At 61.5% G+C, this 16,878-nt stretch overlaps 1 protein-coding gene across 6 annotated transcripts in view; it reads left to right on the top strand.

Moving 5' to 3' along the window:
- Positions 1 to 429: 429 nt before the first annotated feature.
- Kcnq2 (potassium voltage-gated channel subfamily Q member 2) overlaps positions 430 to 16,878 on the top strand; it is a 59,296-nt gene continuing 42,847 nt past the window's right edge. For 5 of the 6 annotated variants that reach the window (XM_042672265.1, XM_042672263.1, XM_042672262.1 and 2 more), the window contains exon 1: positions 521 to 816. In XM_042672265.1, coding sequence (XP_042528199.1) covers positions 521 to 816 — 296 coding nt within the window. Of the gene's footprint in view, positions 817 to 16,878 lie in introns of all 6 variants that reach the window. The other variant, XM_042672264.1, reaches the window with a different exon arrangement.

Genomic DNA, 16,878 nt, shown 5'->3' with positions numbered 1-16,878 from the left:
CCCACACCCTCCCGGCCACAGGGGCCCGGGCCAGCGTCCGACCTGGAGGCCGGCCGGGCGGCGCCGACATGGGCCTGCCCGGGTCAGGGGTGACCACAGGGCTGGGGGGCGGGGCCTGGCGGGCGCGGGGCGTGGCCTGGCGGACGCAGGGCGTGGCCTGGCGGGCGCGGGCGTGGCCTGGCGGACGCGGGGCGTGGCCTGGCGGGAGCGGGCGTGGCCTGGCGGGCGCGGGGCGTGGCCTGGCGGGCGCGGGGCGTGGCCTGGCGGGCGCGGGGCGGAGTCAGCGCGGCCCCGAGCCAGGCGTCCAGGCGCGCGCGGAGCGAGGTGCCCGCAGCGTCCCCGCGCGCGGCCGGGCCCGGCAGGACCGCCCGCCGCCGCCGCCGCCGCCGCCGCCGCCGCCGCCGCCGCCGCCTCGGCCATGCGGCTCCCGGGCCCGGGGCCTGGGCTGGGGCCCTCGCCGCCCCCCGCGCGCCGTCCGCGCTGAGCCCGCGCCCGGCCGGGGCGCCGCCCGCCCGGCACCATGGTGCAAAAGTCGCGCAACGGCGGCGTGTACCCCGGCCCGAGCGGGGAGAAGAAGCTCAAGGTGGGCTTCGTGGGGCTGGACCCCGGCGCGCCCGACTCCACCCGCGACGGCGCGCTGCTCATCGCCGGCTCCGAGGCCCCCAAGCGCGGCAGCATCCTGAGCAAGCCGCGCGCGGGCGGCGCCGGGGCCGGGAAGCCCCCGAAGCGCAACGCCTTCTACCGCAAGCTGCAGAATTTCCTCTACAACGTGCTGGAGCGGCCCCGCGGCTGGGCGTTCATCTACCACGCCTACGTGTGAGTGCGGGCGGCGGCGGGGGCGGCGGGCGGCGGGCGGCGGGGCCTCCGGTGCGGGCCGCGCCGCGCCGCGGGGTCTCCGTGTGCGTGCGCGCCCGCCCGCCCTGGCAGCCGCTCCCGGCACTGCGGGCCCTGCTCAGAGCGGAGCGCCGCGATGGAGAGCCATCCCGCAGCTGGCTCGCGGAGGGGCCGGGGTGTCCGGCCCGGCGCGGCGCCGCGCGCCAGACCCGGGCCCCGAGGCCCCTCCCCAGGGCCCACGGCGCGGAACAAAGGGCCAGCGAGGCGGCCGGGCGGGCGGCCTGGGCCTTCTCAGGGTCCCCCAGCGGGTGGGGGCCGAGGGAGAGGTCTCGCCAGCCCCCGAGCTGTTGGTGGCAGAGATGGGGAGGGGTCCCGGCATCACCCCAGGTTTAGCCTTTGGCAGCTGCCTGCGACCCCATTCATGGCCGGGCTTGAGCCCCCCCTCTGCTCCCCCCACCTCCTTGCCCTCAGCACAAGCCGACCCCTGCATCGCCGCTGAAGGCCCCCTGCACATCGGGGCTTTGATCCCCTTGGCAGCCGAAGCCAAGAGCAGCAGGCTGCTGTCTGTCCTGGGGCCTCAGCCCTGGTCCCCGAGTGGGCTGTACCCCTTGGGGGCTCCGGCTCGGGGGTCTGCCTCCGCCCTGCTCCTGGCATGGCCCTGGTGTTTGTGCACTCATGGATGTTTGTGGTATTTACAAGTTGTGCAAGTGTGCACAGCCTCCCTGTGTGAGATGCTTGCTCTCTTGTTCCAGCTAACCAGGGACACAAGAAGAGCGCAGGACTCAGCCATTTTGTGTGAAAGAGGTATTTTGGACTGGAAATGGGGAGCAGGTTCTGGGGAAGTCTTCCGCCCCGAGGGTGTGTGCAGTGATTGTGCTCAGTGTATGTTCTGGAATGTGACGTGGGGGGTGGTGGAGGTAGATCCACGGAGGGAAATGCCAGGCTGCCTGCAGGGCAGGTGTCCTGGCGTGTCCACAGCCTTTGGTGGCTTCTGCCGGAGGTCTGGAGACTGCCCAGTGTGGGGCTTCCCTGGCCGCCCTGTGCGGGCCTGTGCCACCAACTCCAGCAAGGTGGAGCAGGTTTCCCACCTGCGCTGCTGCCTCCCTCTCTGCCTGACTGGGGCCAGAGGCTTCTGTGGAGGCTGGCTGTGGTTGGCCAGCCTGGCACTAGTCACATCTGAGATGCAGACAGAACAAAACTCAAGGGTCCAGGGGACTGGTTGTGGTCCTTCTGGCTGGCAGTTCAGAATTTGGCCGGATTTGGCCAGCCCCTGGGTCTCTGCTGCCCACTTCCTGAGTGGCAGCCTCCAGAGCTGTGTGGCCAGTGTGAGACCTGGGGTGAGGCTTTCACTGTGGAGGCTGCCCTCCTGTTCCAGGCCCTCCTCAACTCCCGATAGGGAGGCTGCAGGGGAGCTGCCACAGCAGTGCTCCGGGGAGAGCGGGGAAGGCAGGAAGGATGTGCAGACCCAGCAGGGTCTTTGGGCCCTCACTTCCTGAGTCAGACAGCCAGGTTTGGCTCAGAACCTCTGAAGCCTTGTCAGAGAAGGGGAGACAGCCGTTTCCTGTGCTCTGGGTGTCCGCTCTGGGTCTGGCTGTGGAGTGACAGGTGACATGTCCCCTGAAAGCGGTGGTTGTTCCTGGCCCATCCCCCGGGCTCCCAGGTGTGGAATCCCGGGGTTTGGAGCATGTGTGTTCCCCTGCTAGGCCACATGAACTGGCCGTGATGCATGGGCCTTTGGCCTGCTCAGTGGTTAATAATGGGGTGGAGTCCCTTCTCTTCTTGGACAGCCTGGTGGGAAAGGACCTCACAGTAGAAGGGAGCCCCAGGTCTAGTCAGTGCTGGGTCCTCCTGAGCCATTTTCTTCTGCCTTTGGCTACCTGAGCCTGGTTTCTGAGCGTTGTGAAAGGCCCAGCGGTGCCAGCCGCTTGACCATTCCTGACAGAATCCTGGCTGGCCACCGCTGCCCAGAGTGGGGAAGGAGGCCACTGCCCTGGGCCCAGGGCTTGGTGGGCAGGATCACTCAGGCCGCCAGCCACAGGGCCCTGCCGTGCACCTCTGGCAGAGCTGTAGCCATTTTGCGCTGCTTGTGAGCATTTCTAGAAGGGCCTGTGGAAGTGGCAGAGTCCCGCACCCAGCCCGGGGCTGCACAGACAGTCTGTGTGGAGTACCAAGTCAGGAGAGGCCCTGACTGGGCAGACATGGGTGATCAAGGCGGGCGGCTCCAGGGAGCTGCCTAGGGGTCAGGTTTTGGAGCTGCAGGTGAGAGCCTGGCCTGGCCCTCCTGTGACTCGGGCCGCAGAGGGAATGGGACCTGGACGGTGATGGGACTGCTCCTGCCAGGTGGGCAGGGCAGGGAAGCCGGGGTCCTGTTGGCTTTCCTGTGTGGGCTGTGGGTGGGCCTCTGCCTCGGAGGAGGGCGCTGGGGTGCAGACTGCATACCCTTCCCAACACTGGTGGAGGGTGGCTAGGCTAGGAGGAGATGGTGTTTAACATCGCCTAAATGGAAACTCTGAGTGAATACTCGCGGCTGAGTCTTGGGGCTGCTTCCCTCACAGTTGGTGCCTCTGTTCTGGGAGGCCTTGGGAGCTCCGGGGCCATGCTGGTGTGGGCTGCCTGACTTGTGCCCACCCGCCCCAGCCAGGCTTCCCTCCAGGCTCTTTGGTGGTCCTTCCCCGGACAACCCAGTGGGGTGGAGCCCACCCGCCCCTGGGCCCCTTCATCACCCCTTCTCATCCCTGTGGTCGCTTTTAAGGCTCAAAGGAGCCCTCAGAGGGCCCTGGTTCGGTGGGGACAGCCTCAGAGCCCTGTGACAGGGCCAGGCCTCTGCGGCTGGGTACTCTTCCCCCGAGAGAGGCCACGTCTGCGAACGGTGGCCTGCTCTCAACTTCTCCCCACAGTCTCAGCCCGCCTGAGGAGGAGATGTCTATTGACTGAGGGGTCGGAGAATCGTATGGAAATTTCCCCCAAAGTGAAAATGCCTCAGAGGGTGTTTTCCAGGGAGACCTGGGTTTGCTGGGAACCTGGGCTTATCCATCTTCCAAATCTCTGTAGCATTCCTAACCCTCACAGTGATTACTCTAAAATGGTGAACTATTTTAAATCAGTCTGTCTTGGTCACTCATGGGGGTAAATTTCTAAACATTCTTGTTTCTGTATGGTAATGGAACACATAGTTAATTAGCAGGCTGGTAGGGGGCTTTCTGGGCAGTGTCTCAGACTACAGTAGTTCTACAAAAATCTGTGTGAGTCAGATATTCAAATCGGCCTATACACAGCCTCAGGAGGACACAGGCTGTGGTCAGTGGCCTGAAGACTTTTGATGTGGACCACGCTGGACCACGTCCGTCGGAGGCTTCTCCAGTTCTGAATCACACATGGTTTGGAAGAGCCTGCAGGAGGGTCCAGCGCATGGGCAGAGTCCAGAGGAGGCCTGCTCCCAGCTCTTCTCGTTATTAAATGAATTGCAGACTTCAGTCCCCATTCTCCTGGTGGGCTACGCAGCATGCATGGGGGCAGCATGGTGAGCACCCGCTTGTCAGCATGCTGCCGGCTGGGGGCTGGGGGCTGGGCGGGCCTGGCCTGCGGGTCTCACCGTCTGTTTGGCAAAACTCTTGTATAAGATGGGGCAGAGCTGGGGAAATGTACAAGTGTCAGGGCCGAGCACTCTTGGGGGAACACCTCACGGGGTGTTTGAACTTGAGAGGGCTGAATTGTCATGCAGAAGGCTGTCTGTGCTGTGCTCTCTGTCCTTGAGGTTGGACAGGACAGGGTGGGGCTGGGACGGCCCTGTTTAGGGAGGAGGCCGCTGCTCCAGGCTGGTGCCACCACCCATGCTTTGCTGAGTGTCCCACGTTGTGTTCCACACGGCGTCCAGGTAAAGCAGCCCACCTTGCTGTGGGTCGTTTGAGATACCTTAGGCATAAACGTAACGAAACTGAAGTATGAGATTGCTGGTCAGCGTGTATGCTGTGGACAGACGCAGCCTCAGATCCCCCAGGGGCCCGTCCGCTTCCTGCCCCGCTGGTGTGAGGCTCGGTGGCGTGGTGGGCCGCTGGAGGCCTGGGACTTAAAGACGAGGGAGATTGTCTTCAAGGCTCTTGCTGGCGCTGCCTCCCTGCTGAGGACCCGATTCCTTGTCACGAAGTGGGAGTGACAGCCTTGGGTATGGCAGGGCCCTGTGTCATGTGACTCACATGAGTCATGTGGCCCAGCACTTGGTGCTGCTGTTCGGTGCTCAGGCCTGCCACCGTCCTTACAACCTGCCAGGCTTGCCAGATGGGGCGTGGAGGCTGGGGTGACTGACACTGCCTGCCCTGGACAGTGTCCTTCAGCTTCTGACCCTCGTCCAGTCCCTTGGAAAATTCTCATGCCTGTACGTCAGTGCCTTGACCTTGAGAGTTGGTTGGGGCTGCACGGTAACTAGAAGCACACATCTGGGTGTGAGCTCTGGGTTCCGGATGTTGGGGGTTTGCTGTGAGCCCACCCAGGAGCTGGTCATTCCCTAGAACAGAGTTCTTGCTCTGTGGCTGCAGGAGTTCAGAGACATCCTGCTTGGGCGTCCTCGGGAGTCAGCACGGAGGAGAGGAACTGTTTGGTTGGCAAAACACCTCAGCGGGAAGGAGGTTCCGGCAAGCCCTTGAGGCTGAGGAGGAGCCTCAAGAAAGCCCCAGGCATCGATTTCCACGCAGCCGTGGCTGTGTCGGCTGGGGTGCAGTCAGCCAGGCTGGGGTGCAGTCAGCCAGCCAGGCTGGGGTGCAGTCAGCCAGGCTGGGCCCATTTCTCCATGAGTGCTGCTCCTGCGTGTAGGGCGCGCGCCCCTCTCCCTTCAGGGGCTGGAGCTGAGCTCTGCTTTCAGACAGCAATGTGCTGACAGCTCCTTGAGCAGGGGCATCTTAAAACGGTGCCTTGCTGGCTTGTGGTGACGCGCCAGGCTGAGGCTGGGAGGAGGTGGCCCCGCGGCACCTGTCCAGCTGCCTAACCACAGCGGGCACAGTGCAGCTGGGCCCAGCGTGGAGGGCAGAGGGGAAGCTGCTCCGGGGTTGTCCCCGAGGAGCAGCCTGGAGCTGACTCACACGGCCACCCTGCTGCCCAGCCATCCACCACCGACTCCAGCTGGGTTCTCTGCGGGCCCAGGCTCTCTGCTGACCGGTCCCAGGTCTCCCCTGGGAATCCGAGGTGTGTCCCCTTGTGGGATGTGAGCCGGTGCAGGGCTTCCTGTCTGTGTTTCCCAGGTGGGATCTTGGAAAGGAAATTCTGCAAGCAGGCCGAGAATAATGGCAGAGGCAGCCAGCGTGCCAGGCTGCAGCCCTGGCGCACAACTTGGCTGCAAGAGTCTTCTGGGCTCTTGGTGTTCCCGTTACCACTTCATTCCCAGGGCCAGGCAGGTGGATGGTTAGACGAAGTGAGACGCGGAGAGACATGGCTCTTGTGAGCAGGAGCTGTCCCCCAGGGCCTTTGGTCCTCAGACCCATGTCCCCTGGCTGTCCCTGCCTGTTGTGCTCGAGTGGCCCACAGGAAGGGCTGCCGGCCAGTGTCCCACCGCTCCTGCAGCAGCTTCTCTGCACAGAAAGCGAGGCCTTGGTGTCAGAGGCTTCTCTGGGCCGGGACCTGAGGCCGGGTCGGTTCTAGAGCCTCTTGCCACTGGCTCTGCCGGCTCCCCGCCCCAAACAAAATTAGGTCTTCAGTTTCCTCTTGCATTACTGGGGATAATTTTGTGACTGTCCGGAAAAGTGATTGTTCCAGCACATTCTGACAGGAGTTGTTGGAACCAGTATCTGCAGAGCTCTGGGGTGTCATGTGATGCCAGGAGCCTCAGGCTGCCTGGGCGGCCTGAAGAGTCCTGCTGTGTCTTCAACCCCCTCTGTGGGGGCCCGGGCCCGGGGTCTGCCCACCCCCTTTGTGGCCGGGGTCTGCCTTGGCCTCCTGGTCCTGCCTTGTCCTGCTCCTTACGCTTCTGTTTAGGCTTGGAAAGACAGTTTCCGGGGAGTAGGGGGAAGGGCGAAGTGCCTTGGGTTCAGTAGTGAGGAGCAGCGAGGAGCTTTGAGGGCAAGGCAGGGATTTGGAAGGCCCGGTCAGGGCTTGTGGATAAGGAGTCACGGTGAGTGTGTGGGGCACCGAGCGGTGCTGTGGGCAGGTCTCCGTGACTGCCTCTCTCAGAGTGCAGAAATATGCTCCTGGGCGCAAAGCCAACAGGCCAGGGACAGCCTGTCTGCAAGGGACAGCCCTGCTTGGGGCAGGCCCCGTGGTGGGGTGGAGTTTGGCCCCGGGGTGCCGGTCAGCAGCTTCTGGCGCTGACCTCCTTACCCCCAAGCCAGCCTGGGAGGCCTCTTGGTGGACTGGAGACTACTGCCCTTCTCATCTCCTTCCAGAATAGGTCAGTTTCACAAAGAACACACACGGAAAACAAAGCATGGCGGAAAACCCTGAGACATATTTAAAAATGTCTAGTGAGGGTTTGGAGGCATGGCTCAGGTAGAGTGCCAGGCAGTGAGCAAAAATGTCAGCTACTGAGTTCAGTACCTGTCGCAGAATAAAAAGAGCAGAGCTTCTTCCAAGATGTTCTTGGCACACGTCCTGGTGGTTCAGCGCATGTACCTCCGTGTAGCTCCTGACTGTGCGTGTGCTGCCTGCACCGTGAGGGCCGGGACGGTGGCCCAGGTGCATGGATACACTTATGCCAGGTTCCCCATTCACGGAGGCCTGTCCTGGGGTTTCCCTTCCACCAGGCGCTGCAGGGAGGCTCCTGCAAGCGGATGTCTGCACGAACACGTGCAGAGGCCGTGTCTAGGCGAGATGGCTAGAGGAAGGACTCTCATCGCCAGTCACATTTTCCCTTGAACCAGACAGCAAGTGTTGCTGAGTAGCTCTGTGTGTGCTGTTTGTGGGAGGTGGCCAGCCAGAGACAGGGGAGGGGCTGAGGGTCACGCTCCCACCTCTTCTGGGAGTTAGTTCCATGCCAGGAGGTGGGCTGGGGCAGCTGAGAGGGAGGCTCGCTCTGGGGTGCTGGCCATGGTCCTGAAACGCACCCACAGCGCTGCCTCCTTGGGTGGATATGCGCATGCTGGACTCCTTTGGTGGAGCTCTTCAGGGTGGTGGCTGGCTCATCGCTGCCAGCTTTCAGGAAGGGCCGGTGTTTGGGAGGCACTGCTGAGGGAAGCCCTGTCTGCGGGGTGGAGACCCGAGGCGGCTCTGTGCTTCCCGAGTCCGGGGTTCCCACACGCAGGGCACGCAGAGTGGGGTGTGGACGCAGCAGTAGGGAGGCGTGCTGTGTCTGAGACAGATGGTTATGGGACTCGCGCCGGGCTGGCTCCTTCATCTGCTGCAGAAACACCTGGCGACACTGTTCCTTAGTATTATTATTTTGTCAGTACTAGGGTTTAAACTCAGGCCTCATACTTGCTTGCTTGGCTTGAGCCATGTCTCCAGCCTTTTGCTGGTTATTTTAGAGAGAGGATCTCACAGACTTTTCTGCCCAGGTTGTCTTTGACCTCAGGCTCCTGAATAGCTAGGATTACAGGTGTGAGTCACTGGCATCGGGCTGATCACTTCTTTTTAAAGTAATTGTTACAAAAACAATACACAGCACTGGCAGCAACTGGGAGAAGTCTGGAACACATGAGGAGAGTGATTGCTCTTTCTGACCAGTTCCATGCCTTTATTCCTCTTGCACAGCTTTTGAACAAACCAGGGGCTGGGCTCCTAGCTTTTCCTTCATTCATGGCTTGTAACGGGGTGTTCTCATGGGCCAGTGGTGCTGTGGCCTGTTGTGTCTTTGTGTGCCTTGGAATGTCTCCGTGCGTCTTCTTCCCTCATCTTCTGTCACTCCGACAGGCCAGTCTGTGGAGACATGGGCGCGCGAGTTTCCATCATAGAGCCACAAGCAGCCTGTCACGTATCCAGGGATACACCTGTTCCCAGGTGTGTCCTATCTAGGTGGACCAGGTGGGTCATTCCCATGTACTCCATATCTCCTACCACAGGAGCAGGTGGCCGGATGTCCTTGTCCCCTGCTCTGCCTGTCAGTACAATAGAAAGGCTAATGAGCTGCCTGAGAGCCAGGGCTGACTTGAGAGGATCTGGGTCCTGTCTGTAGATGGAGCCTTTCACCACTGAGATGTGCACCTGACTAGGATCAGCCCACCACTGGAGGTATGCACATACCAAGATCAGTCCACCACTGGAGGTATGCACATACCAAGATCAGCCCACCACTGGAGGTATGCACATACCAAGATCAGCCCACCACTGGAGATGTGCATGTGACCAGGATCAGCCCACCACTGGAGCTGTGCATGTGACCAGGATCAGTCCACCACTGGAGGTGTGCACGTGACTAGGATCAGTCCACTACTGGAGCTGTGCATGTGACCAGGATCAGTCCACCACTGGAGGTGTGCACGTGACCAGGATCAGTCCATCACTGGAGGTGTGCACATACCGGGATCAGCCCACCACTGGAGGTGTGCACGTGACGGGGATCAGCCCACCACTGGAGCTGTGCACGTGACCAGGATCAGCCCACCACTGGAGCTGTGCACGTGACCAGGATCAGTCCACCACTGGAGCTGTGCGCGTGACTAGGATCAGTCCACTACTGGAGCTGTGCATGTGACCAGGATCAGTCCACCACTGGAGGTATGCACATACCAAGATCAGCCCACCACTGGAGCTGTGCATGTGACCGGGATCAGTTCACCACTGGAGCTGTGCATGTGACTAGGATCAGCCCACCACTGGAGGTGTGCACGTGACTAGGATCAGCCCACCACTGGAGGTGTACACATACCAAGATCAGTCCATCACTGGAGCTGTGCATGTGACCAGGATCAGCCCACCACTGGAGGTGTGCACGTGACCAGGATCAGTTCACCACTGGAGGTGTGCATGTGACCAGGATCAGTCCACCACTGGAGCTGTGCATGTGACTAGGATCAGTTCATCACTGGAGCTGTGCACGTGACCAGGATCAGTCCATCACTGGAGGTGTGCATGTGACCAGGATCAGTCCACCACTGGAGCTGTGCATGTGACTAGGATCAGTTCATCACTGGAGCTGTGCACGTGACCAGGATCAGTCCATCACTGGAGGTGTGCATGTGACCAGGATCAGCCCACCACTGGAGGTGTGCACGTGACTAGGATCAGCCCACCACTGGAGGTGTACACATACCAAGATCAGTCCATCACTGGAGCTGTGCACGTGACCAGGATCAGTTCACCACTGGAGGTGTGCACGTGACTAGGATCAGCCCACCACTGGAGCTGTGCACATACCAGGATCAGCCCACCACTGGAGCTGTGCATGTGACCAGGATCAGTCCACCACTGGAGCTGTGCATGTGACCAGGATTAGTCCACCACTGGAGCTGTGCACGTGACCAGGATCAGTCCATCACTGGAGGTGTGCACATACCGGGATCAGCCCACCACTGGAGGTGTGCACGTGACCGGGATCAGCCCACCACTGGAGCTGTGCACGTGACCAGGATCAGCCCACCACTGGAGCTGTGCACGTGACCAGGATCAGTCCAACACTGGAGCTGTGCGCGTGACTAGGATCAGTCCACCACTGGAGCTGTGCATGTGACCAGGATCAGTCCACCACTGGAGGTATGCACATACCAAGATCAGCCCACCACTGGAGCTGTGCATGTGACCGGGATCAGTTCACCACTGGAGCTGTGCATGTGACCAGGATCAGCCCACCACTGGAGGTGTGCACGTGACTAGGATCAGCCCACCACTGGAGGTGTACACATGCCAAGATCAGTCCATCACTGGAGCTGTGCATGTGACCAGGATCAGCCCACCACTGGAGCTGTGCACGTGACCAGGATCAGTTCACCACTGGAGGTGTGCACGTGACTAGGATCAGCCCACCACTGGAGCTGTGCACATACCAGGATCAGCCCACCACTGGAGGTGTGCATGTGACCAGGATCAGTCCACCACTGGAGCTGTGCATGTGACTAGGATCAGTCCACCACTGGAGCTGTGCATGTGACCAGGATCAGCCCACCACTGGAGGTGTGCACGTGACTGGGATCAGTCCACCACTGGAGGTGTGCACGTGACCAGGATCAGCCCACCACTGGAGCTGTGCACGTGACCAGGATCAGTCCACCACTGGAGCTGTGCACGTGACTAGGATCAGCCCACCACTGGAGCTGTGCATGTGACCAGGATCAGCCCACCACTGGAGGTGTGCACGTGACCAGGATCAGCCCACCACTGGAGGTGTGCACATACTGAGATCAGCCCACCACTGGAGGTGTGCACGTGACCAGGATCAGCCCACCACTGGAGCTGTGCATGTGACCAGGATCAGCCCACCACTGGAGCTGTGCACGTGACCAGGATCAGTCCACCACTGGAGCTGTGCACGTGACTAGGATCAGCCCACCACTGGAGGTGTGCACGTGACCAGGATCAGTCCACCACTGGAGCTGTGCTTGTGACTGAGAGAGGACTCATCAGGGAGCAACCTGGAGCCTGACCTGGGTTCAAGGCAGAGTCCTGGCCACTCCAGGGTTGGGAAGGCCTGCCAGAGACCCCTGTCAGGGGGTTGGGTTTGTGTGTGGCCAGACGGCATCCTGAGCCATGGAGGGTGCTTCAAGATGCCTCAAGGGTCTGTGCTCTGGGGACAGGAGGGATCTGGACCCTGCTTGGTTGCTACACAGTAAGGCTGCTGAAGGCTTGGGCTGTGCCAAATGTGGCCCACAGCAGCTCACCCGGGCCGAGGCGTCTGAGAGTGGGGAGGCAGGGGACTGCAGGTGACCATGGACAGGACCATTCACCTGTGAGGAGCTGTCCTGGAAGAAGAGTTGCCCTGTCCGCTGGCCTTGCCATCCCTCTCTGTATTGGAAAACGCCCCAGTGTGGGGACATTCTTGTCCAGAGAGGCTGTAGAATAGTATTTTTTACCTATCGAGCAGATGGGCTCACTGCCCAGTAAGATGGCCCTGTGGACCCCAACTCCTGTGGGCTGGAGCATGCATCCAGCCCTCCTTAGGGTCCGTCCTGTGCAGGATGCCCTTGAGGACCAGGGCCAGCCTGGGGCAGCACAATGCGGGCAGTTCCCTGCCAGAACCCTGCATCCCATATTGGACAAGGTGGCCCTGCTTGCTTCAGTTCTTGGGAAATTGAAGTGAAACTTTAATGTGCACTTAACCATTTAAAGGGAATAATGTGCAAGTGGAGCTGTGGCTCAAGTGGTAGAGTACCAGCCTTGAGCAAAGAAGCTGAAATAGTGCCCAGGTCCTGAGTTCAAGCCCCAGTACTGCCCCAGGTCAACACAGGTGAAAATGTTCTGATGGTGCTTGTGCACATGTGGAGGGCGGCCGCCAGTGCTCTCTGGAGACCTCTGTTCCCCTCCCCCCCCCCCCCCCCCCCCCCCCCCGTCTCCGCAGGCCCCTCCCCCAGCCCCGCAGTCCCTGGCCTCTCTGCCTCTGTGCGTGCCTGTTCTGGAGTCAGGATTCCTGCCTTCCTCTGAGCACGGTCCACGCCAGTCCCCGCCGGTGCACTGGAGCCTCACACTGTCTGGTGGCTCCTGGGACCCTGGCTGTCTGGGCATCTGTTAATGGGCCTCTGGAGTCTGCTGTCAGGCTTCTGTGAGGGCTCTGACCAAAGTGTTGGCGCTCACACACGCGCACACGCGGCTTCTCTGGGGACCCGGCCTTTTCTGTCCTGAGCTGTTGGTCTCATTGCTGGCTCAGGCTGTGTGCCTGTGGGTCTCAGGCCCACAGAGTCACCCCCCGCGGCCTTTGTGTGCTGGGTCCTGCCTTCGGCCCGGTGGCAGGTGGCAGCAGTCGGTGGACAGTGCTCCGCGGCCTGGCCCTCTGCTCTCCAGCTGGGCCGGCTCAGCAGCAGCTGGTCCCGTCAGGGTCGTGGCCCCTGTGTGTGGGTCTTGGGTGGCAGAACGGCAGAGTGGATGAGGCCCTGCTCTTAGGTATAGGAAGCACACAGTCTCAGGAGGGGCTGGCTCAGGACCCGGGCTAGAGGCCTGGAGGTCAAGGCTGGGCAGCAAGAAGATGGTCAAAGACCCTGGGGGAGGGAGTGGCTGGGGAGGCTGAGCAAGAGCAGGAGGGGGGCAGAGAGCAAGTTGCTGCGCCAGCCTGACCAGGCCAGGGCGTCTGTGGGGAGGTCGTGCGGGGGTCGTGTGGGGTCGCCAGCCTGACCAGGCCAGGGCGTCTGTGGGGAGGTTGTGCGGGGGTCGTGTGGGGTCGCCAGCCTGACCAGGCCAGGGCGTCTGTGGGGAGGTCGTGCGGGGGTCGTGTGGGGTCGCCAGCCTGACCAGGCCAGGGCGTCTGTGGGGGGGTTGTGTGGGGGTCGTGTGGGGTCGCCAGCCTGACCAGGCCAGGGCGTCTGTGGGGAGGTTGTGCGGGGGTCGTGTGGGGTCGCCAGCCTGACCAGGCCAGAGTGTCTGTGGGGGGGTTGTGTGGGGGTCGTGTGGGGGTCGCCAGGGCTGACAAGGCCAGGGCACCTGAGTGGAGGTCGTGTGGGGGTCGCCAGGGCTGACCAGGCCAGGGCACCTGAGTGGAGGTCGTGTGGGGGTCGCCAGGGCTGACCAGGCCAGGGCACCTGAGTGGAGGTCGTGTGGGGGTCGCCAGGGCTGACCAGGCCAGGGCACCTGAGTGGAGGTCGTGTGGGGGTCGCCAGGGCTGACCAGGCCAGGGCACCTGTGTGGGGTCGTACGGGGGTCCCCAGGGCTGATGCATGCCAGCAGTCCGGTGGCTTCTGGGGGGCCATGAGAGGGGCTTCCCACAGCCCCAGTAGGGTGGAAGGCAGCTGGAGTGGGCAGCGAGTGGGCATAGCTGGGCCCAGATGAGCTCTTAGGAGCGCAGGGTGCCCCTGGTGGGCTGTGGCTCTCAGGAGGGGCTGTTGTGCAGGGCAGGCTGCCCGGGTGGACCTGAGCAGGAGCAGCCTTGTGTGGGACCCCCGGGTACTTGTGCAGCCCTGTGTGGACTCCCCGGTTTTGTAGGACCCCCGGGTACTTGTGCAGCCCTGTGTGGACTCCCCGGTTTTGTGGGACCCCCGGGTACTTGTGCAGCCCTGTGTGGACTCCCCGGTTTTGTGGGACCCCCGGGTACTTGTGCAGCCCTGTGTGGACTCCCCGGTTTTGTGGGACCCCGGGTGTTTGTGCAGCCCCCGTGGTGACTGACGGGAGTAATTAACTGTGGAACGCGGCCTTGAGGGACTCTGCGGCTGGAGGTGCCGTGTCAGGAAGCAGTGCCCTCCCGGGAGGAGCCTTCTCCCCTACTGCTGAGCTGGCGGTTCCCTGCTGAGGTTCCAGAATCCTCCGAAGCATGACGCTCCCACCCAGCCCCTCCCAGGGAGCCCACAGCTGCTGTAGCAGTACTGGGGGAGGTCCTCAGGAGTCTTAGGGTTCTAGTGAGTCAGGTGGCTAGGGAGCCACGGGGGGCGCTGACATCCGCAACCCCCCTGTTGTAGAGAGGGTCCTTCTGGCTGCACCGTCACCGGGCAGTGTGGCACCCGGGTCCCTTGGGAGTGCTTCATGCCATGAGAGGTTCTGGCGGTCTCTGGGCTGGGCCTCCCGGGGTGTGCATGGGGTCTCCAGCATTTCCTGAGCACCTGGTGTGTTTGGCCTGTCTCCTCTGGGGCCTTAGGCTCTGGAGGGGGTTTCCTGGCTGGTGGCTCTGGTGTGCTGGCCCATGTAGACCCCGGCGCAGGACACCCTGAGGAGCCCTGGACAAGTGGGGCCTCAGCCTCCAGGCTCCAGGTGGAGCAGCGCAGCCTCAGCCTCCAGGCTCCAGGTGCAGCAGCGCGGCCTCCCATCCATCAGACTCCAGGTGGAGCAGCGCGGCCTCCCATCCATCAGACTCCAGGTGCAGCAGCGCGGCCTTAGCCTCCAGGCTCCAGGTGCAGCAGTGCGGCCTCCCATCCATCAGACTCCAGGTGGAGCAGCGCGGCCTCCCATCCATCAGACTCCAGGTGCAGCAGCGCGGCCTCAGCCTCCAGGCTCCAGGTGCAGCAGCGCGGCCTCAGCCTCCAGGCTCCAGGTGCAGCAGCGCGGCCTCAGCCTCCAGGCTCCAGGTGCAGCAGCGCGGCCTCCCGTCCGTCAGGCCTGTGCCTGGAGCTGCCGTCAGCACTCTTTCCTCCCTCCCGACATTGGAGGAGGCAGCGGGTCTGGCGGCAGAGCAGTTTATTAGGGGGACAATTAGATTTCAGGCCACGGGGCTGGCTGAGGCCTAATGTGCAGAACATCCCCAGGGAGCTGGGTGTGAGCTGGGCCATGGGAGCTTGCTCTGGCCTCTCTCCCTGGCTGTCCCCTCTTCCAGGGCTGGCTGAGTGCCTGGGCCCCCAGTGCTTGTCCTGGGAGGGGCGCGTGGCTTCTGCAGGGGACTCATGGGAATATAGGGCAGGATTCCGAGGCCAATTCCCCTCCCTGCCCCCCCATTGATGTCTCCTCCCCTGTCCTCCCTCCCTTACCCCCCCCCCCCCCCCAGCCAGCCTGCTCCAGCTGGATTCCTTCCTGAGCCACAGCAAGTTACTTTAGCGCCTCCATTTTCCTGTCTCTGGCATGTGGGGCGGGTGTGCACACATGGCTGCCTTGTTGCATGAAGTCGGCGCTCTCCGTGTTTGGCTGGTGTCCCAGTTCCCTCCCACTTGGCTTCCCCAGCGCTCTGAGGATGGGGGTCTGCTGATGGGGAGTTGTGACAAGCCTGTGCCAGCTGCTCACATGTTGGGGTCTTTGTCACTAAATATATGCAGTGGGCTGGGACCCCTCCCATCTCTCTGGAGTCTGTCTTTGGAGCTGGAGCTGACCGGAGTCTGCGATCCCATGTGGGTATCTGCCCGTGTCTGCTGGTGTTTGCCAGCGTCGTAGCTGTCCACCAACCTCCAGACAGCAGCTGAGCCCCCGTGCGGGAAGGGAGATTGGACAGGAAGTGGATGAGGCAGCAGGGCTTTGTCTTCTCTAGGGAAAAAAGATTCCTTGCAATGGGATGGTGGGGTGGGAGGGGAAAGGTGGGAGCAGAGGAGTCAAGGGAGTGGGGGCTTCCCTGGAGAGCAGGGCTCCAGTGTGTGCACCCACGCGCCCACATGCACACACACACACTCATACACACATGCACACGCACATATACACACACACGTGCACACACATAGATGCGCACACACACATTCATATACACACATGCACACGCACACATACACACGCACATGTGCACATACGTAGATGCGCGCACACACACACGCACACATGCACACACGTAGATGTGTGCACACACATACACACACATATACACATGCACACATGTACACACGTAGATGCGCACACACACTCATACACACACATGCACACACACATATACACACGCACACGTGCACACACGTAGATGCGCACACACACTCATACACACACATGCACACGCACATATACACACGCACACGTGCACACACGTAGATGCACACACACATTCATATACACACGCACACGCACATATACACACGCACACGTGCACACACGCAGATGAGCACACACATTCATATACACACATGCACACGCACATATACACACGCACACGTGCACATATGTAGATGTGCACACACACATACTTACACGCATGCACACATACACACACATGCACACACGTAGATGTGTGCGCACACACACACATATACACATGCACACATGTACACACGTAGATACGCACACACTCATACACAATTGCACACACACATATACACGCACACACACGTAGATGCACACACAGTCACATATACACACATGCACGCACATATACATATGCACACATGTAGATGCGCGTGCGTGCACACACACACGCCCTTCTGCATCTCAGAACCTACCGGTGCTGGCCGTTGGCTTGTCCCCAGGTGCTGCCTGGCATCTGTGCCCTCCCCTCTGCCCTCTGTTTGTCACAGCACCTCCCCTCTGCCTAGGGCTCAGGCTCTTGCTCTTGTCCAGTTTCCTCCAGCTGCTGGTGAAGGCAGTCTGTCCCCGCTGAGCCCCCATATGACTCTCTTGCTCTCTTGTGCTTTGGAGCCTGGATGTGCATGGGGACGC

Source organism: Dipodomys spectabilis, unplaced genomic scaffold, assembly GCF_019054845.1.
Source record: "Dipodomys spectabilis isolate Male_0828 unplaced genomic scaffold, ASM1905484v1 ptg000692l, whole genome shotgun sequence".
Classification (NCBI taxonomy): Eukaryota; Metazoa; Chordata; class Mammalia; order Rodentia; family Heteromyidae; genus Dipodomys; species Dipodomys spectabilis.
This window is presented reverse-complemented; position numbering and strand designations above follow the sequence as displayed.